The 23,461-nt window shown below is 34.3% G+C and overlaps 1 protein-coding gene across 1 annotated transcript; it reads left to right on the forward strand.

Moving 5' to 3' along the window:
• Positions 1-462: 462 nt before the first annotated feature.
• On the forward strand, positions 463-1,537 carry LOC142972619 (uncharacterized). Its single transcript, XM_076113887.1, has 2 exons — positions 463-545; positions 838-1,537. Exons 1-2 carry the CDS (start codon positions 531-533, stop codon positions 1,411-1,413), a joined length of 591 nt encoding a protein of 196 aa, XP_075970002.1. The 5' UTR covers positions 463-530; the 3' UTR covers positions 1,414-1,537.
• The last annotated feature ends 21,924 nt before the right edge of the window (positions 1,538-23,461 follow it).

A 23,461-nucleotide genomic window follows, 5' to 3' on the forward strand; every position in this document is an offset into this window, starting at 1 on the left:
AAAGAAAATATATAGTAATGTAGGGATTATCTTCTAACTTAAAATCATCTCACTAACTCGCATTTCTTTCATGATTAAATCTACAATAAAAACTATATTTGTTCTTAGAAGATCATGAATAAACATACACAAATGCTAATACTCTATAACACAAAACTAAACAATTCCGATCAGACACAAAACTTTCTGACCAACATTAAAATACCAATCGATAACATTTAATTAAAATAACAACTATTACATAAAAAAACATTCACTCCGATTTACATACAACACATTTTTAAACAAAAAAGAAACAATTAAAATCTACAAGAGATATTAAATTAAACTATTACTGGTGTAAAATTACAATAATGTAGGCGTAACCTTTTACCTATCCAAAGAAGAAGAAAAAATAGTTCATCCATAACCCGAATTCGTCCTCGTAGCCTCTGCTACTAAAGTAAAAGTAGAAGGCTTCACTCCTCAGTATAAAAGCCGTCCGCACGACACACAGTCATCACACATCTGCAGACCTTGCAACGAACAACATGGCCAAATACCTAGTAAGTCGGAGTGCAGTGAAGTGTTACCGTGATAGTGGAAAGTGATATAGTTCAAGGATTGAACACAACGAATTAAATTACAATCGTGTCTTCACTTTGTCGTGGATTTTTGTGGAGATTTAATTTTGAGTTGTTAAAAATTCAATTTAAAGGATTTGTTGAACACACGGATTTAAAAAAATAGTAACACAATTAAGATGTAACGTTAAATCTAAATCGTTTAACAGAGTAACAACAAAAATATTTTTTGACTCTTGCAGCATTGTGTTTCAAAGTGTCAATTTGTCAACAGGTCGCTCTCGCCCTCCTGGGTTGCGCTGCTGCTGAGCCCCCAGTCGGCTACAGCTACTCCGCTCCCTCTCATCATCACTCCTCTTCCTCCATCATCGCCATCGGAGGCATCAGCGGCGGCAGCGGCCACTACACCTCCGTGCCCGTCGGTCACCAGACCTCGGAGGGCTACCACGTCGACCCTCATCTCCTCTCCAAAATCAAGCACATCATCTTGAAGGACGAGATCCAAAACCAGGCCTACTCTGGCGGCCACGGCCACGGTTCCCACGGCATCTCCAGCCACTACGGACCCCCCGCCCCCGTATACGGCGTGCCCCACGACAGAATCGTCGGCATTGAGCTCGACCACATCCAGCAGGCCATCCAGGTCGCCCAGTACCACCAGGCTGAGGAAGGTTACGCCACCGGCTACGCTGGCGGTTACTCCGGCTACTCTAGCGGTGGACACGGATTCTCCAGCGGCGGCCACGGATTCGGCGGACACGGACACGGACACTCCACCTTCACCACCATCGGAGTCCCCTCCGGATCCTACGGAGTCCCCCCTTCCTCATCCTACGGTGTTCCCCACTAAACGGCCCAAAATGTTAGTCATATCATCTCATTTAATGTAAATCATGTGATCGCATCTTAGATGTTATTATGTATTATATTTGTTGTTATAAGTTTCTGTAAATAAAAAAACAATCTATTTTGTACGAAGCCTCCTTGATTTACAAAACCCCAGCTTTCACATGCCGAAACTGAAACTGGTACACCTCAGTACAATCGTAAAACCTTATGTGGTTGAACAAAAAGATATTGATGTGAAACAAAAACATGTTTCGATGCCTTAAAGAGGTAGTAATAGCTCCCTATCGAAAGTAGTTTTTGATAAAATCGAAAGTACCGATGTCACCGGACGACTTTATGACGTGTGTGACGTAATTGACGTGCAATTTAATCGTAAAGTGAACTTAGTTTATCGAGTAGTTACTTTTACCGGTTACGCGGATGAAAATGATTCATATGTGATTTCGTAACCGAGTGACCGCGATACGGGTCTAATGTAATACAACCTTAAGCTAATGAAGAGTTAGAAATTGCGATTCAGAATATCAGAATGCTTTCGAAAATTAGACAAAAGTGTCGAAATATGTTGTGTAATGTTGATTTTCGCGGAATTAGTGAATATTTTCGGTCGGGTTGTTAATCTGAGTGCATGGTGCACTTTCTCCTGCAAGTCTCGCTTGTTCTGACTCCGAGAGCGGGCAGTGTTACGCAATGCGCGTAAGAAGGCCGACTGATGTGGTCCAGTCCATTCGTAGGATCTTGTTTAGGTACATCGGATTGTTACTTCACCTCGACTAATTAGAATGTGTTATGAAATTCGGAATGATATTCGCGTTAAAAATTTTGCGGTTGCAAAAATGTTTGTTGGTGTCGGCTTGAACGTTTATTTTAAAGGTTGAAATAATGTAGGGCAGAACTGTCTCAATATAAATTATTTAATGAGTAATTTTGTACTTTTTACGATTTATGTTAAATGGTTTTTCGAGTGTACGACCTTTCTGCATTACGCGAATGTTCTTTATTACCTTATTTTTGTCATTAATCAGACCATTAAAGTATATTTCATGTTATCATTCTTACTGGTCTCAAACTGCGATCGAATTCTTATAAAATAATTAAACATTTTTAAGAAGTAAAAGGCATTAATATACACCTGATTTTTCAAAATAACCTGTAAAACCACTTAACGAACGAGCTGGTGTATGTAATTGTTTCGACAATGAGTTTATCGGATCAATGACGAAAAATGCTACTGTAAGGATTAAAATGAATGTACGATATTAATCTGTTGGTGCTATAGAGGTTAAGGTCGTTTTATATCAAGTTACTGATTGAAAAATTGCATTTTTACCAAAAAGTTTTTAGAGTATTCTTGATTATGTTTTTGACTATGTTTAAAGTAATTATCTTTATGTGTTCCTAAAGAGATGCCAGAGAAAGCCAGCGACTGACGGATCTAGCTTGCCAGAGAGGCCTTTGCAGCATGCACATTACTTTTGAAGTCCTCCTGCAAATGTATTGCAATGAAAAAGATTGGGCCAATATGGGCAGTGGGTGTGTATGTGATATGTCATATTTTAAAAATGTTTATATTTCGTGTCTATGAATGTTGTATTTTAGATGCATTTTTTGTGGATTATCCTTTGAAAGACATTTGATAAAAACTGTTATTAGGGAAAAAAACTGTTGATGCTTGAAATTCGTTACTTTGGCCAACTCCCTACTAGAATTAGTCGTCTCATAGTCTTCTGTCCTTTGTGACAATAATATCAAAACACGCTATGTTATTATTACAACTAAATATAAAACATTTCATACATTTGAAGTATACCAGAGCGGAACGCGGCCTCAATTCACAAGATCCGACAGAAGATACCGCGGGAGTCTGTCATTCTTTATGTTACAGTCTCGTCATATTTGCAATACTTAGTTATCTTAGATTACTATTGGTTTTTAACGGAGACTTCTTTTATTTAGATTTTATCGTTTAAGTTCTATCGTTTATTATATCGTAAGTAATTTTTGGCAGTTTTGATTTGCCTTTTGGCTAGATAATTATAATCGAAAAACTAAATTGATTTACTTATTTTTCTTTCCAAGGTAAGTCTGGAGTTTCTTTGGTGGCGGTAGCGTATACGCTAATCATGAGGTAACGAGTTCAAATCCCTAGTCTGGTAAAGGACTAATCTTATAACTTATAATAAAACATTGATAGTACCCCAAAGTTTATACCGCCACATGTAGCTAAAAAATGGTAATTCATAAATTGGCATGTATGGATGTGAATAAGGCTAGGGAAGTGTGTTAGGATCGTACCAGTTGGCGTTCTTTGGTCTCTGCCTACGAGAAAAGGCATAAGTATTTTATGTTTTATCTATGTATAAATGAATGGCAGGTGTATTTTATACAACTTCTGGCAACAACAACGGACAGTCTTGAATCTGATTGTAGTCTGCGATTGTCAGTGCATCAGAGTATCTAAGTAGATGTTTTATAGTTAAGTCCCCCGCAAAAATGACTAGGTAATCCTTAACGCGGATGGGCGGCGTCTCATAAAAATAAATACTATAATCAATAAATTACTTTCTCTACCAAACATTATAACTAATCGTCTTTATTAGTACAATGTAAGTTATACGGTGCAACTGACGTCATTTCATATTAGATAGTAGTAACACTGGTTTTAGTTACATACTTTCTTACATAGTTCATACATCTTTTGATTGTTTGAACCCGCACTATCCTGTACGACAAGATGTATGGATGTGAATGAAGCAAAAGAAGTTTGTAATGATTGTACCAAGTGACGTTGTCTGGTCTCTACCTATAGGAAGAAGGCGTGATTGTATGTATGTATGTTTGGAGCAGTGAGTGTAAATGCTTTGTAAAGGTTTTAGGTTTGGTATCGAGGAATTTAAAGGCTACTTATAGCTACAAATTGGCGAGATAAAAAATATTTGCCTCTATGGCGCATCTTTAGTCAATTTAAGGTGTGGAGGTGTAGAGGTCTCAAGTTCCAGCCGAAGCTTGGATGAAATAATTAATTCTTAGAGAATTTCTGTCAGTGAATACACGTAGTTAGATAAAATTATTTAGGAGATAAAATCTACGCCTTGCAGGGCACAGACATATGTATAGTGCTCGTAGTATGTCGTGCGCCTGATCTCTCGCGTCGGTTCTACCGGTATATGACAGTGATGGAATAGAGAGAGTACCTTTATATTGCGAACATAACTGAGTACTAGACAAACTCTTACGCAGTTAATCTATTAGCTGTTTTACAGCTTATAGATCTAGAAAGACAAATAGCCTATTTGTAGATATAGTTACAACAAGGGTAAGGAAAAAGCTGTCTTAATTCCACATGATAACTACTAAGAATGTTTCATACAATATAGGAATGATATCACTGTATTTGATAGCCTATCTGATAGACATAATAACAACAAGGGCATGGAAAAAGCTGCCTAAATTACGTATGATAACTACCAGGAATGGTGAAACTGGACATACATATCGGTCAAGAAAACAATATACTACTTATGTATATTTCGTACAATATATGATATCACTGTATTTGTCAACGTTTGCATGACTTGAGCATATAAATGACTTTATTAAGTTATTTGCAACTGTATATCTACTGTTACGTGAAGTCAGTAATAGACACTTGCTTAGTATTAAACCTTTGCGATTTCATTAATATGATTTATATTTTTAAAAGTACACAGATGAAAATAGAAGTATTTTCTTTCAACAGCCGCGCGGATCAATCTCCATATTCCAGGTAACTGGGTTATGGAGGTCCGATAGGCATTCGCTCCGTGTAAAATACTGGTACTCAGCTGCATCCGGTGAGGCTGGAAGCCGACTCAAACATAGTTGGAAGAAAGGCTAGGCTAGATGACTTGCCTTTATATTTATGTTGAAAATCAAACAAAAAAATACAAAAGTATAAGTTAATCAAATGACCAAAAATCGTACAAATAAAATTGAAAATAATCTCCCACATACAGATCAATGATTGAATAACATCCGACATCTCACAGTAATCGATTAACAATAGAAATAAACGTTACCTCATTCATTCGACATGGCACTTAACGATACAATGAACTGTACAGCGCACGTAATTCATTCATTACTGTGTAATGGAGTTTGTAGTCTGTTGGTAAAAAAAGTGTGATTTGTTTACTGTTTAGCTTTTTAGATGATGTAGGTAGATCTATATAAATGGGTTTTGGGTTATGGTCACTTTTTTTACATTATTCAAAAGAAGAAAAACACATTTACTGAAAGTTTTACTTATGAAAGAGTGGTTTTTGTATTTATTATCACTATAGCTGCTTCCATTAAGCATTTGTTTCCTTCGCAAATGGTCCAGGGTATGATAATCGAATAGGTGAGAACAAAATAAAATGAAGTTTTAAAGGGTGTAATAATAATTTGATTTGTCAATGACACTTTATTAAGTGGTAATGGAAAACAGTTTAAAAAGAAATGGATGCCTAAGAATATTAAGAAAGCTCTTGTGATGTAAGCTCCACAACCCACATTTGGCCACCACATGATAGACAAGGTCTTAGCAATTCAATGATCAACTCAACATTTCTGCATATATGTTTTTTATATTCCACTAATCTAGTTGGCATCAGACAACATTTGTTGCGTCTCAATATCTATTAAACTACCTAACTTCCTAGTAGTTATTTCATTTCATAACACCTACTGATCGATCACCACACCTAAGCACTGTCTTATGAAATGTTCCGTGGTAATAATTGACCCGTGACCCATAAGCGTTTAGGATAATTTGCTTGTTGCAATATTTATGTCCTTTATTAGCTGGTGCAAATGCCGAGCTTAGCCTTTATAGGGCAGTCATGCCCAAAGGAGCTGGTTGACTGATAATCTAGGTATTAAGCTTTAGATATGTGAAGAAATAACTTAAATTGTATTACAAACAATTCATCTAGCTATTATTTTTAGTAGCCTTTATCGTAGTTTACGATTGAATAATGATGTAGTTAATATTTTTAACTGGATATGAGAGATCGTTGTAGGCATTTAAAATGTTTGGCGATATGTATATAGGAATTTGTCAGGATGCCATAAAGAATCAGTCTTTTTAAAGGAGATTATTAGGTAGGAATATTTTTCTGAGGGCAAAGATAGAGGCTCATCTGGATAGCTCGAGTCACTTATTTTTTTAAAGTAACAACTTTTTAAATGTATAAATAAGTGGTATATATGTTACTGTAAAAGCCCGAACGGTGGTAAATCCTAAGATTTTCCGGTATAACCTAAGATGTACCAACTCGCAATGGTAAAAGTCCGAACAATTCTTTTAATTCGAACTTTTACCTATATTCACTTGATGATGTGGAGATGTCGCCGGAGCCCCGCTTCGTGGGGCTCCTCCTACTGGGTGGTTAAAAAAAAAAAAACTACGAAGGCTAAGGTGGGAGCCTTAGCACCTTAGCCTTCTAACCTAACCTACCCATGTCGCTGTGCCCAAAACTCCTTCTTTATAACTATGTCACAGTATACAATTATACCGTGAAATAGTTATAAACATAGTTATGAAGGAGGATTTTTTTATATACCGTAACATAGTTTTTAAACTCCGGCTTGTTCGGACTTTTACCATTGAGAGTTGGTAAATCTTAGGTTTTACCGGAAAATCTTAGGATTTGCCACAGTTCGGGCTTTTACAGTAACATATACATAAACACTTCTTCGGTCGCTGTAAACTTTTGCTAAAAATTTCTGCATCAGATGAAATTTAATTGTAAAATAAAATGTGTTTCTAAAAATAAATTCAGCGCCCTGATACTTATATATAATATCTTTTTTTGTGTTTTCGTTATTTACCATTTGACTCAATATCACCCCTCACTTAAATGCTTCAGCGCCCACTAGCAGGCGGTGTTGCCCACTTTGTACTCTTTGTCTCTAAAGTAATCCGTAATTTTTTCAACAAAAGGGTTTATTTTCTGTTACGTTAAACTTACTACTAAAAGACCTTAACATACACGCTTCTAGGTCACGGATCTTCCTTTACATTAACAGTGTCTTTTGACATTCGAGCCCACTAATGACCACAAACATAATTTCATATAAGCACTTAAAAGAAGGCAATTTGCACAAAAAGATCGTTACATACAAAGTTCATTATCATATTGCGTTAACAAACAAACAAAAAAATTTGCATTGAATATAGTCATTTACAAAGAAGGTTAGAGAAAGTTGATCTTGGACATGCCTTTGTTTTAAACTGACCGTCTGGGTATCGTTATTTGCAATTTATTTTAGACTATTAATATGTCTACTTATAGAAATTCGTAATTTATTTGACTTTTGACACTACCGTTTCAAAGGAAGGACTTTCGTATTACATCTAATTGTACATACAGACGTAACCAAATAATTAATCACTTAATAAGTAACAGAAACTACATAATTATTTGATAGTCGCCAACCCGCGCTTAGCCAGCGTGATCCTCCTGCTTTCTGGTAGGAGGCTTTTGTCGAGCACCATGCCCTTGGACAGGAATGGGTTAAAAAAATGGGGGAATTAGTAAATAAATTGGTTAATTTATTTTCAATGATACTGGGGTGAAGCCGTCAATAACTCAGAGACGCTAAATTGTAAAAAAACATTTTAAATTAATATTTAAAACGATAAAAGGGATTTCAAAGTACTTAACAAAACATACAAATCACCATAAACATACAATAAATAACTATCTTCAAACAACACCTAAAAAGCTCAAATCAAATATCAAATTCAAAGCACATCTCAATAGACAAGGAAAACAATATAGTGGGTCAATGAATTGTTCCGTGTGTTACTTACATAACTGTTAGACAAAATCTAGATTTTACGATGTCAGTAATTATAAGCTAGATTGTAACACGACCTGAGTCTGGAAAGGTCACTGAGAAAAAGTAGAATTATAATGACACTAAGTCAAGAAATGACGACAGATATTAACCGCAAGCGTCCCACGCAGTTTGAATCTATATTTAAAGCGTACACTTGCAACTTTTTGGATTATTTAATTATACTTAGAATAGTAATAGGCGAGAATACGCTAAGAAATCTTGCAATCTATTAAGTTTGAATCGCTGCCGAAAATATTTTGAAGTCTGTCATGTGCTTTATTTTTTTGAGTCTAATAACATTCGATATGAGTATAGATTATTAAATACTAGCAAAGAACAAGAATTAAAAAAAATGCAAAAGAAAATAAACTTAAAGATAAACGTCTGTCAACAACAACAACCAATATATAGGAACACAAAACAAATAGTCATAGTCAACAGTAAAAAAATTACAATCTAGAGGAGAAACATAAATCTTAAATGGAGACATTCATAAAACCTAATAAAAGAAGTCAAAAGGTGGCAAATTACAAATATGACACACCGTTTTAAATAATTATGATATTTGAATATTAATGAGGCGTTACTATGCGTAGGCGCCGGCGTTACCAATATGATTAACATAATAGGCTTGTTTATTAGGCCTTTACTCAAGAATGGCTGAATCTATTAAGATGCAATTTGTGCGATAACGATCTGTAAAGAATTTGGAATTGTTAAGTAAGGTTTATAATATGTAGATAATTTATGCAAGAAAAGAGAATTGACGACAGTAAACGATGACGGACAATAAAAGAACTAAAAAAAATACTTAAACTAAATATTTTGGGTGTACGCCGAAATGTATAGAACACATTTTTTGGCACTAAAATATCTCTGAAATTATAGCAAATCTTAAACATCTATACTTGTGTGAATAAACACTAAATGATACGAGACTGAACGAAATAGAATGATTTTTGAAAGACATGGTACAATATTAACAAATTAAAATCTACATTCTACCTCTATATGACTTAGCATCATATGCCAAATGATTACTACTCGAAAAAACTAAAACAACAGTAATACTCATCTGAGTTGAGTAATCAGTAAAAAACTACAAAGATATTACGGTTCCTGAACAAAATAGTTCTAATAAATTGCCTCATAATATTAATAAAGATGATGATCATGACAAATCTGGTGAATCACTGGCAGATTAACTTTCAGTAAAGACAATGGATAGTGATCATTATCTTACAGAAATAATACACGCTGTACACGGAAACACTCACTTTTAACCTAACAATGCTTGAATAAATTATGTTATGTATCATACTATTTGTCTGTATGTTTGTTTGATATATAACATTAGACAGGGCTTTGACAGGAGGACAGAACTTCGAAGTTTTATAGGGAATCCTAGGAAAGTTAGTATTTTCAAGGTATCCTGAGGGATCTGATAGAATATTATATTAGTATTATAAGATAGCGTGCGACCACGGCAAGTGAACCTGCACCGTCAGTTGTTTTAAGGTAAAATACGTGATCGCGTTAATTTCCGTAGTTTATTATTATAACAAGCCTTTAATAGGTCAAATACGAAATATTAAAAAACCACACAGCTTAATAGTGAGTATAGTGCGCCCTGTAAGATATCGATGGCGGTTAATAGCTCAAAGTATCGAGATGGATAAAATGGTTTGACTATTTAAAGAGATAAAAGATGATTAAATGTATGTTGATAAAGATCAAAAACGCGTGTAAACACTAGTGTATGATAATTCGACGCTCGAATTCTAATAAAACGTACGTAACACGAGACAATTACATAATACTCTTACTGTTTACAATTTGCATTTATTCAGAGGACTAGAGACCGCCTGCGACTTCGTCCGCGTGGAAACCCTTCCCGTGTAAATCCCGATCCCTCGGGAACTCCGGAATAAAAGTAGCCTATGTGTTATTCTGGGTCTTCAGCTACTTATACACCAAATTTCATCGGAATCGGTTTAGTAGTATTTGCGTGAAAGAGTAACAAACATTAATACATTCTCACAAACTTTCGCATTTATAATATTAGTAGGAAGTAGGATTATAATAATGACTAAACTTGGCGTCCGTTTGATTGGATACATTCTTATTTGTATCTTGCATCTTGTTTTAGTCAAATGCATAGTTTTGTAACTTTCAAATTTATTTAATTTGAAAGGAACAAACATGTAACAGATGCTAGTATTTTAAGTGAGAAACGTGTCGCTGCACATAAATGATTTAATTTTATCGTGTCTTTAGGTTACTAGGCAAGTTAAGGTGATAAACAAATATTTGAACGTTACCTCAGCTGAGAAAAAGAATTAAATGGCCTTAGAGACTTTAATAAAAATGAGAATTTAAAAGTATCTAATGATACTTTTAAATTCAAAAATCATTATATTCATCACTCTTGATTAAATCCAAAACAAGTGACTGTTATCACATAAAACGTTTATACTAATATTACTATGTAAATATTAAAGTATATTTTCTGATTATTACTTTCATCATACTTATTTAGAACCAAAAATTTTAGGTGTCACACAAGGCACCATCCTAGGACCACACCTTAAAATGTTCCCAACATGTAGCAGAAACAAGTAAAAGCAAGTAATAAAGTTTATCATCAATCTGCATAATGATTAATTATTCATGTAACTAATGATAGTGTTCAGACATTCTCTCGCAACTGCCTCATTCACTTGAAGCGTCAATGTAGAAAATTGTTATTGCATAGGCATAGTAGTTAGGTAATTTGCATACTTCTTTTATGATTTTGGCTACCATTATGGCTGTAAAAATGAATCTTTAACTCGATAATTTGTATGTTGTTTTTGAAGTATAATGTGTGGTACGTTATTCGTAGCTATTAAATAACTAGAGTGGTTATTCTTGCTTTTTACTATTGTATACTTTATCTTTTTTTTAATTGTATTTTTATGACTATCTCGTTTCATATTACTACGTCATTTTAATCATAGGTACGTCATTAGACTCTTCTTTTGATTTTTGGTAAAAATTTAGGGCTGTCATTAATTTGCTCTTCTTTCGCATGTCTATAAGTGGTTTTAATTGTGTGTATCTTCGATTGTTTTAATTTCTATAAGATTGTAAATATTTGATGATAAAATGATGATGAAAACGAAGACCACAAGTTTAATGAAAATTGAGCGTAAAAATTGTTTTTAATATGTATTACTACACGAACACAGTCGCGGCAGAACATTATACAATCATAGAAATATTATACAGTTTACCCATATAAGTAAACAACACAGAATAAAACCATATACAACAAAGCAAAAAAATACAGGCCACATTCTTGCGGTCACAATCTAGTCAAATCTACTAAAATCAAGAGAAAGCGGTTAGATCAAATGATGCAACGTATAATTGTATCATTGTACATTTCCATCACGGATAAAGACTAGAACACCGTAACATCGCTAATCTCATATTACTAGCACATACAACACACGGTCATAATGTGGACAGTAAAGGTTTATGAGAAATACTTCCTAGGAGAGTTGTTACTCTATTAGACAAGGTATATTAAAATGTAAATGTTGGTCTGGTCTGGTCTGTGTGAATTAGTATCTGTAATTTTTTGACTGCCTCCGTGGCGCAGTGGTTTAGGTCACCACGCCGATACCACTGCATCGGGAGGTCGTGGGTTCGATTCCCACACGGAGCAATTATTTGTGCGATCCACAAATAATTGTTTCGGGTCTGGTTGTGCTTTGTGTCCGTTGTTTGTATGTTTGTAAAAGTCCCCGCGACACAAGAGCAATTCTTAGTGCGGGAGTTGTCTTTTAAAAAAAAAAAAAAGAAAAAAAAAAGAAAACAATTTTTACGAGCTCACTAATGACTTTAGCAAGATTCTGACAATTTTGAATTGCAGGGTTTTATGTTATCAGATGCATTTCATGTTTATAATAAATCTAATATAGAGGGCATCACAGAAAATCATTAATTATAGCGCTTTTGACGTCAGCGTGTATTGTGTTTTAAAAATATTTGTGTTTTTTAAATACCTTATGCAAAATAATCTTGGATAGCAGATGTCCAGGTTTTTTAGGCACAAAATCATAAACCAAATAATGGAACGTATAAATGACAAAGACTAGAACACCGTAACATTGCTAATCTTATATTACTAGCACATACAACACACGGTCATAATGTGGACAGTAAAGGTTTATGAGAAATACTTCCTAGGAGAGTTGGTAGTCTATTAGATGAGGTATATTAAAATGTTGGTGGATGTTGGTCAAATCAGAGATATTATTGGTGTGAATTAGTGTTTGTAATTACGAGTTTACTAATGTCTGTACCAGGATACTCAAAATTTTAAATTGCAATGTTCTTAGTTATAATCAATCTAGTTAGGATTTTTATAATAATATAGAATGAATAAGGTGAAATTTCAAAGATATATCTTTATAACATTTTTGACGTCTGTTTTTTTTGTAGTTCTGTCTTTAAAACACCTTATGAAAAACAATCTTAGATAACAAATCTCCAGGTTCTTTAGCAACAAAATCAGTAAGACCAATAATGATGGAACGTATAAATGACAAAGACTTGAGACACCGTAACATTGCTAATCTCATATTACTATCACATACAACACACGGTCATAATGTGGACAGTAAAGGTTTATGAGAAATACTTCCTAGGAGAGTTGTTAGTCTATTAGATTAAGTATATTAAAATGTGGATGTTGGTCTGGTCTGGTCTGTGTGAATTAGTATCTGTAATTTTTACGAGTTCTTAGTTCTTAGTTATAATCAACTTTGTTTTGATTTTTATAATAATATAGAATGAATATGGTGAAATTACAAAGGTATATCTCTATAACATTTTTAACGGCAAGCATTTTTTGTGGTTCTGTCTTTAAAACACCTTATGAAAAACAATCTTGGATAGCAGATGTCCAGGTTCTTTAGCAACAAAAGCAGTTAGACCAAATGATGGAACGTATAAATGATAAAGACTAAAACACCGTAACATTGCTAATCTCATATTACTAGCACATACAACACACGGTTATAACGTGGACAGTAAAGGTTTATGAGAAATACTTCCTGCGAGAGTTGGTAGTCTATTAGATAAGGTAGATCAAAATGTCGAAACTGAAGAGATGACGGGTTCAAAACCGATGTATTGCTGATGTGAATTAATGTCTGTGATTAAGCTTAGTTAAAGAAGTTAATCAATGTACCTACTACTAATGATAGTACCAAGATTCTGAAAATGTTAAGTTTTTATTTAGAATCAATCTAGTTAGAATGTTTAGAATGAATCTGATACAGAGTTAAGAGGTTAACAGAATAAGGTGGAAACCCAATACTTCCTAGGAGAGTTGTTAGTCTATTAGATAGGGTAGATTAAAAAGTTTAATTAAGATAATGTTTTAATTTTTTGAAATCATTCCGATATTAAGGTAATACTAGTGTTGGAGCTGAACAGGTCACAGGTTCGATTCCTAGCCATTAATTAGCTGATGTAAAAAGATTTAAAACTTGCCTACTCATGCAGTTTGCCTTTGGCATTGATTAGATGCAGTTTGCCTATGCCAAAATATTAGTTTTAAGATTTCTTAAGTCCATATTTTTAGACTGATAGTTTATCTATGTTCAATTTCTTTTGACCGCGAACGTGGCCTATGAATGCTAAACGACGGTATTGAAAACAATGTCGTTCTATCTCGTTTTCAATTCTATCTCGTATTAAATTGTTATGATATAATAGTAAATCTACTATTAAATGTAAAATATTTGTAGAGTTCTACAAAAATACCGGCAAGATAAAGCTTGAGGTCTGAGGTCAGACAATGGGTCAGCAACCTTTCACTGTTATGTAAAATAAAAACGAACGTGTTTTGTGATTAACCTACAATTATACTCACACCGCTAAAACAGGTTAAGACCAAAAAAGGCATAATTGTAGCTGTATGTATAACTCAGTAATTAGTTGAATCTTGAATATTGTGAGTAGTTTTACGATGATTACTAACACACTCTTCTTTAGCGTTACTTACCTTTAAATAAAGTAGGAAACAAATGCTTCATTCCAGCTTTTTTTAATTAGCCTTTTTTGTAATCCAACTGCTGAGTAAAGGCATATGAATTTCCAGAGGGGCGATTCCTAACTACTATCGAAAACTGGCTATTGATACATTTTTTATGGAAACCCGATCGCCTACATTGTAGGAACGAATTGTTTAGAAAATTTTAAATTCTCGATAATCATTAGTACCGACGTTACAGCATCGAGCTACAGTCCAAGCATTTGATGCGTCTGGCCATATGTATATCTAGGAACGCATCCAAGTCATCCAGTATTCAATAAAATAAATCATTCTTAAGAGAATTGAATTCTATTAATTTAAGGACTTTTTTTACATATTGACTAATAAATTCATAAATCCCTCCTATCTCTATAACAACCATTACTTTATACAACTAATCAGATTCTAAGCTTAAATTATCCATCTTTCTAAATCTGTAGATTAATGCGTCCTGTCTACGGCTACCTAGTCTGCGATCACACGATCAATCTTGCGCGGGCGCATGATGTCCGGTACGCAAGTGACGGGCACCGATAGAGATCTGCTAACTTATAGTAGATATATATTTGAAACGGTTTCAAAATTCACTTTCATTTTTTTTGGATTGCATATTGGTTTTGAAGCTCTGTGGCAATGTGAGCTTAATCTCGACGCTTGAAGAAGCTACGCAATGTACAATGATATACATTTACAAATGCATATTAATCATTGAGCATTGATTAAGAGCAGTGATTGCCGAGTGGTATATATAACACACCAATGTCTTTTCGAAGTAATGTGTGTATTAGAAATAATTATCACATGCTCCAACGGTGAAGGAAAACATCGTGAAAACACGTTGCATGCCTAATATTTGTTTAATACATTTATTGAGGGCATGCAAAGTCCCCAACGCGCACTTGGCCAGCGTGGTGGACTCAAGGGCTAAATCCTCCCTCATTACGGGAGGAGATCCTTGCCCAGCAGTGGGACAGTAATGGGTTAAATTTATTTTATTTATTTATTATATTAAAAATTGAGAATAAGATTTTCTGAAAGAAATCTCACTATTCTTTCCTTGCCAAAAACTCAAAGGAACCGTCAAAGGAGTACTCCTTAATATCAATTATACTCAACGTTTAATTAGCTTGTTTGACTTGTGATCTCTCTTCTTCATTCGAGGAGACTCATGTCCAACAGTTTAATAAGAATGTGTTTAAATTATTTTTTGTTGTATACCTGGTATTATAGCTTTCCTCACACAAAAAAAATATAAATAGAAATAAATAATCTTTATGTTAAAAAATCCTAACACGAAATTGTGAAGAATCTTAATGTTTACAACTTATTTAAACTTAAACTCATAGTTCCGTCTCTCTTGTTCGTTCGTTGAGTGACTCTACATACATTCTCCTTGTAAATCAATATTATGTTATTAGTGGGGATGGCGCTACATAAATCTAACTAGCTCTACCACTCTCTACATTATAATAATATTATACTTTACTACTGGACAGTTTTTATCGAGTTATTTTTTAACAATTATATTTAATTATACATTTATATACATTTTATTTTATGCCCTAAAGACTGTATTATACAACAGAGGTAAAGGCACATGAAAAATTGTATCGATCTGCATTAATTTTTATTGATTTCGAAGCAAAATTACTACAGGATTCAATAAAGGCATGAATTTTCATACGCCAGCTAGGCGCTCAGTCCCCGCGCTGGTCAAATGCATACTTTAAAGAACTGGCATGAAGGACTCTCCGACATAAAAGTTTCATCAGGATGTTTTCATTGCGAAAGAACAAGTTATAATTAACGAAAAAAAATGACATCGTTGTGTTACTATGGGTTCAAACCCAGAACCACTTGCGTGAGAATACTTACCCTCTTATTCATAAACATACTATAAACCTATTTTAGTTAAAAAACTACTAAAATATAATTTCTCTTTTTAATTTCGCGAAGGAGTGAAAGAAACAAAACTCTTTTAAGCCTTTCATAACTTCATATATTTTTATGAAAGAGAGGGTTAGGTTACAACGTTATTTAATAACATTATTCTACTATACCTATTAGCAACACCAGCTTAGTACTCGTGAAGCTAAACATTTAGCTATTCAATTATAATCCGCGATCAAATTCAGCTTACCTGTCAAAACAAGTTTTAAAACAGATCAGACAATACTTTCACTGGTCAGCTCTATACGTATATAAATCTATTATTTATTGCAGTGAGGTAACTGAATATTGAAAGTGGTCAGTCTGTTCGTTGTAAGCGCTATACTGATCAGTTGATCATGATTGATTGATTGATCAAAGGTTAGATTTACATGCTATGTAGTGTTAAGACTACCTCTGTGGTTTGGACGATAGTGCATCTGATATGGGGTCTCGTGTTCGATTCCCAGGTCGTCCAAAGTGAAATTGATCTTTTCTTATTAATACTTACTTACTCCGTTGGCTCAACGACCCAAAATGTGTCTTGGCCTCCGACACGAGAGAACGCCACTTTGCCCGATCTTTGGCCACTTCTTGCCAATCCCCGGCTTGAAGCTCCCTCAGATCCGCCTCCACTACATCCTTCCAGCGGTATCTTGGGCGCCCGACAGGGTAAGAGAGAGCGTACTTTCTTATTAATATTAGAATATTTTTTCAATAGTAGCCCTGTCGTAGTTTGGTTAAGTCCACGGTATAAGGCAATAGGCTAGCTCCTATTTCATCGGTCTAAGAACTTCACGTATAACAGGTGTCATATGCATGTATGTATGAATGTAATATTAGCACCGGCTAGTTATATACGTATATAAATCTATTATTTATTGCAGTGAGGTAACTGAATATTGAAAGTGGTCAGTCTGTTCGTTGTAAGCGCTATACTGATCAGTTGATGGTAAATGATTGATTGATCTAAGGTTGGAGGTTAGAGAGGTTTACATGTGTTTTAGTGTTTGCAAAATTGCCAAGATTAAGATCTATAATAAGTTTTGACAGTGTTACTGTAAGGATTAACGCGTTGAGTGTGGAACAGGGCCTAGAACACATCTTTTATTGCGCACTTGCAGTACGGGAAGAAAGAACAGGCTGGACATGGTTCAAAGCGCCTCGTCTATCTATCGTATGGTTAGTGGCCAACCTAGTGTCAAAGTTGTTCAAGCCGCCCGAAAGGCCTTTGACATGGCTTAACGACTGTTATCTTAATTGACAACAATCAGGTCTGACTTTTTACGCTCAGTTCAAATACCACTATACGGTCACCCATCCACAGTACAACCTCGGCAACTAAGCCACGAGCTCCCCATTCCCATTTAGACCTGCGCCTTGCAATTAAAAAAAACATCAGCAACATAACAGGAAAACCTCAAAATGAAATGTAACTCATCATCAAATGTAAGTCAAGCTCGCACGTTACATAAAGCACATTCACTAATCAACTACAATCTAACCACATCACTTGATTGGACACAGTTATTAGCTCAAAATATCTTCTGTTATTTTATTAACTGTTATTGTTATTGATAGGGCTTTATATAAAATGGCTTAAACAAAAATAGAAGTATGAACTTGACACAATTCTGCTACAAATAATCGTACTAAGAATTTTTTTTATTGAAAGCCACAGAGATTGTTACTTGATGATTTTTTTTTAGAGACATCTACCGCACTATGAATTGCTCTTGTGTCGCGGTGTCTTTTACACACATACAAACAACGGACACAAAGCACAACCAGGCCCAAACAAATTACTTGTGGATCGCACAAATAATTGTTCCGTGTGGGAATCGAACCCACGACCTCCCGACGCAATGGTAGCGGCGTGGTGACCATAACCACTGCGCCACGGAGGCGGTCAACAAAATATTAGTACCGTTTTGCTTCAATTGCAAAACTGATACGATCATCTAGATTTGATTGCCGGCACAGTTCGAAGATTTTTATTCCACCATCTTCTTGCGATAAATAAAATATTTTTATTGCTCGGCCCCTTTACGTAAGTGCTTTAGTATCGCGAAACGTATCTTCTTATGTAAGGACAAATAAATAAAGTTTGTTAATGGTTATTTGAGTCTGATCTTTAAGAGGTGCTAGTTGCACTTATTCGGTAGATGTGTGAGGTAAAGACTTAAAACTGATGTTTTATTGTATTTCAGCTCACTCGAAATGCAAGAAAGAACTTTAAAGGTTATAAATATGATACTCCATAGAATTGTCTTATTAACTGTCAATAACAGTAGGGTTAGGGCAAAGAGACGAAGACGCTCAAAGTATGTGTGAAATGCAAGTTTCAATTCTAATGTTACAGGAATTACAGGAATTTCCAGAAAAAAATATCCTCATAAGGGTTTCGAGTGACTTTTCCCTGCAATTTCTTAATTTAAACCCTTATTTAAACGTGACGTGTTGTTGTTAATTGCTGAGCTATTAGTCAAAAGGCTTACATTTTTTTCTAATCCACTGTTAGTTGATTCAGTTTTATAAATCCTAAGCCAAAAAAATATCCTAGATGCCTATGTCTAACTACTGAGAAACACATCTAAGTGAAAACGCATGAGATACACTAAACCAGGTCGCACATGATCCGCATATAACGATCATTTAACGTAGTATATAACAAAGAACAGTGACTCACTAAACTAATGCATTATACATAAGTTGCGTGGGTTTCCTTAAATGGATTAACAAATTGTGTGAACATTTTGGTTACATGCTCAAAACTGTAAGAGAATTTCGTAAGAACAATAATTTTGAATGTGCTTCTGTCCTCAAACTTTATTTGCTGAATATTTTTCGGGACAAAACATATAACTTGGTACGTATTCAATGATACTAATAGGGCTCAAATATGGTTCTAATTTCATTCGAGAACCATCAATAATTTTAGAACTCTTTTTTTCTTTTTTTTAATGCGAATTACTCTCAACTGTATGACATGATCAAGTGGTGTTCTTTGACCTCTGCTTACCCCTATGGAAAATAAGGCGTATGTATTTTAGGACAACACATACAAAATATATTAAATTTTAATTATTAATAGTTAGTTAACCAAACAATTAGAAGGCTAAACAGTCACAGATAAAATACTTATTACGCACGCTCAAAAGCTTTTTATAATTAAAGTACGCCGAATTGCTGATGATATCTGGTAAAACAGTTTATAAATGCGATAGTTTAAACATAAATAAATCTATGTTTATATAGACAATGAGCTCGATTCAAATCGTGACACAGAATCTTCACTTATTTTCTCTACAACTTTCCCACTTGAGAACAATTTCCCAGTCGACATTGACCATCCATCACTAGTAGTTACATCACAGTAGGTACAGGACAGATCACGTCGTATCGCTTCCTTATGACCGTTACACAAGTAACGAGACGACCTGCTGACCGTATGTAATAGAAATGCGTTTTCTACAACTGGTTAGGGTGTGTTTGTTTGATACTTATTCATTGGTAATCAAAGCCAGAAATACACTATCCATACTAATAATAAAATGCTCGTGTCTGCCTGTATATGACGCTTCGCTAAAACGTTAAATCGATTTTGATAAAATATTGCCCAGAGATGTTTAGATAGTAACAGATTCGGGTATTTGTTTTGGTTAGATTTCTTGTAGTGGTGTACTGCTGAGCAAAGGTTTCCCCATTATACTTCCAAAGTTCTCGGTTCTGTAATATCTTTTCACCGTGGTACTACTAAAGTGGCTGTCTATCTTAACATGTAAGACAGGCTATAAATACTAATATTTTATGTTTAAACATTTTATGTCTAAAAATCCCTACACTATATTTGAAAACTCAAAACGAAATAATTATATATTGTCAGCATCGCATATATCCGAACGGCGTACCTGTCAACCCTTCCAGGGCATGCTAGTCGCCTAGTGCCGGCGAAAAATGCATGAGGTTTGAAATATTGGTGTGAGGCCATATTTTTCGACGCAGGTACCTTATATGATTGTTCCAATAAAAAATCTTCACATCTAGCAATAACATAACAACAAAAAAGTCTAGATTAATAGCTCTAACTGATGTAGTAACGTCTGCGGTCACTTAAGTGTTCTGATGACCTGACTTTATGTAACACGCGTAGTATTATAGTTTCTAGTCGTTATAGTTTGAAAAAAGTATTGTCCCTTTTTGAGATTTGGAAGCAACTTTCTAACATTTTTATTCGGCTTTTTCAAGCTGGATAGAGATACAAATAGTTGTTAAAAATGTTTATTTTAGAGATGAATTTATAACAGAATATTACAAAATATGTCAGTTATACCAGATATTATTATTATATCTCTGAATACACCTTAAATTTTTTCAAACTGTAATATATGAAAATAACGAAATAGGGTGTAACTTTTATCTTACATACATATACATACATAATTGATATTATGTGTGTATGTATACTGTGCGAAAAGGATGTGATCATCTTTTTCGCACAGGAGTAGGCAGAAAACAAAGAAATATCAATTTATAGATCTTTGGAACCACCAACTCAGTAGCACAAAGGCAACAAAACCGGCACGTCAAACTATCATTTATTCCAAAACGCGCGTACGCAATTCACACGTACCGATTGTCGGCACATGAGACAGTGAGTTAGTCACCACATTTGTTTGTATGCTTACACTCAATTTGTGTTACGTGGTCTCACGTGGTTGTGTGTGGTCACAGTTTGTGGTAGGTCTGAGTCACTTTTGTGTCAAATTAACATGTTAGGTCAGTGTGTTCGGCGATGACTTTTTTGTGGTCAATTTGAAGCATCATGTTAATTGCTCACATATGAAACCACGCCAAAAGTGCTGGTTATCCGATAGCAGATAGATCCTGTCCATATTATAACATACAGAAGACAAATAGCGTACTAATTACATATAAGTTATTAATAATTAATTCTACTCATATTTATCCCACTGATGGTCACGGATCTCAAGATTTCCTCCCAGAATCAGCTGGATTTCATTATGTCAAACAAAAAAAATATTTTCTTAAATTTTAATTTTTAAAATACAAAAAATAATCATGATATTTAACTTTGAGTTACCCCTATAGAACCTGCGTGAAAAATATTTTAACCCAAAAAAAATAGTGACCATAATTTGACTAACGATTTTTTCAAATCACCGTTTCTCTCTACTAACAAAACAGAAGGAAATACGCTCTTAACATATTTGTAAGGCTTAGTGGCGATCAAATGGCGATCTGTCAGTAATTATGTGTCATTTTCTACTTAGACTTACGACACCGGACCGACGTACATCCTTAGTGAAGTTTTTATTACTATTGCAGATACTTGGGTAGTAACAGTAACTGTTTGATAGTGGTGATATTTTTAAATTATTTTTTATACGTATAATACTTTCTTTGTCGTCTAAGAATAAAATTTCCAGCAGTGGGAAAGTACTAGATTATAAAGTGATACTTCTTTTTCATTACATAAAAAAGACTATTATTACAGTCAACCAAATTGACCTTAACATAAAATAATATAATATTTTTCATCGCTATTGAATAATGATATTATTGGTTAGCTTATCAAGTGAAATTTTGACTGTTTTTAACATTCACGAGTTATTCGACACTGATCCATAATTTGTGAGACTTAAGTTCATATAAATTAATCAGACTAAAAAAGGGAAAAATTTAAAAAAAAACTTCTTTTAAAATCTAGATAGTATCACTGTATGTATTAAAAAACAATCCTCAAACCAATTTTACTATAATCAAATGTATTTAAAAGGAATTGCCAACAAAAAGCTAACTCACATTAAAGGTTTTTATGGGCCATATAAAAGACTTCAACGCACTCGGCACCTTGTTTAATCACCGGCGCCGGTACATAGCATGGATATTATACCCACCGTATTTAGAATAAAGTATTTTAGTATTAGACATTGATTCTTGATAGATGGTTGGGTTACGTGATAGTATTTAGTTTTAATATTCTTATTATAATTAAATCAAAACACATATATTTTTAATATTTTACTGAACACTTTACTATATAACTAGGAAATTATTCAAACTAATAGATAAAAGAGAATATCTATAAAAATAATAAAAGTTAAAGTTGGCTTAGGATAAAAAAAATAGCCTAAATATTTTTTCCAAAAGTCTACGAGTATATTCTAATCTATAGCTATCACTATAATAATCATGGACAAGAAGAACGCAAAATTCATAAAGCTTTTCCCATTTTTTGTATCACTTTTTCATAGACAACTCCCGCCCTGGTCTTGTTGCAGGGACTTTTACAAACTTTTCCGTGTGGGAATCGAACCCACGAACTCCTGGCGCAATTTTAGCGGCGTGGCTAAACCACTGCACCACGAAGGCAGTCATTAGACGATCATTGTATGACTTTTATTTTTACAAAAAAAAAGACATCCTCACAATTTTCCAAAAACTCTTGTCTCAGAGTATTGACATTTGGTTATACAATCATCGTACAAATGAGTTTAAGACGCGACGGTCACAAGAATCCAGTCCGAGTACTTAACGTAAGTGGGTTAAGAACTACACATCGTAAACTAACTACATTACGTTTGTATTTCACTTTTTATATACTACATACTACTGTTTGAAGGTACGTTTGTTTGTCGATTATTTCGAATATAAAAATAGACTTACTTTCTTAAATTTTATACTTATGATATACTTCTTCTTCTTATCGTAGGGTTAGTGGCCAACCTAGTGTCAACGTTGTTCAAACACTCTGCGGTCACCCATCTATGGAGTGACCGCACCAAGGATTGCTTAACTCACGGATCGTTTGCCGGCCGGTGAGCGCAACTGGCTATGGGCGCCTCTATGATATACTTATCATGAGAGAATAATGTTATTCACTTATGGTAAGTATATTTTTTCCCGAAATTTCCAGCTCCGATTTCTTGACGTTTCGGCAAGCCAAGATTGCGACCACTTGCCACACGAAGGGTATTTATTTTTAAATTAAATATAAATTAAGTCGAATAGAAATCGACGTGTACATGTATAACATACACGTGGATTAATATTCGATTACTCTGGTTGAAATTAAGTAAACTCCGGCAAAGGTGAAGACCAAGCTATTTCACTATCTTTAAAATTTTTATCAAAACTC

Source organism: Anticarsia gemmatalis, chromosome 4 (genome assembly GCF_050436995.1).
Source record: "Anticarsia gemmatalis isolate Benzon Research Colony breed Stoneville strain chromosome 4, ilAntGemm2 primary, whole genome shotgun sequence".
In the NCBI taxonomy this organism is placed as follows: Eukaryota; Metazoa; Arthropoda; class Insecta; order Lepidoptera; family Erebidae; genus Anticarsia; species Anticarsia gemmatalis.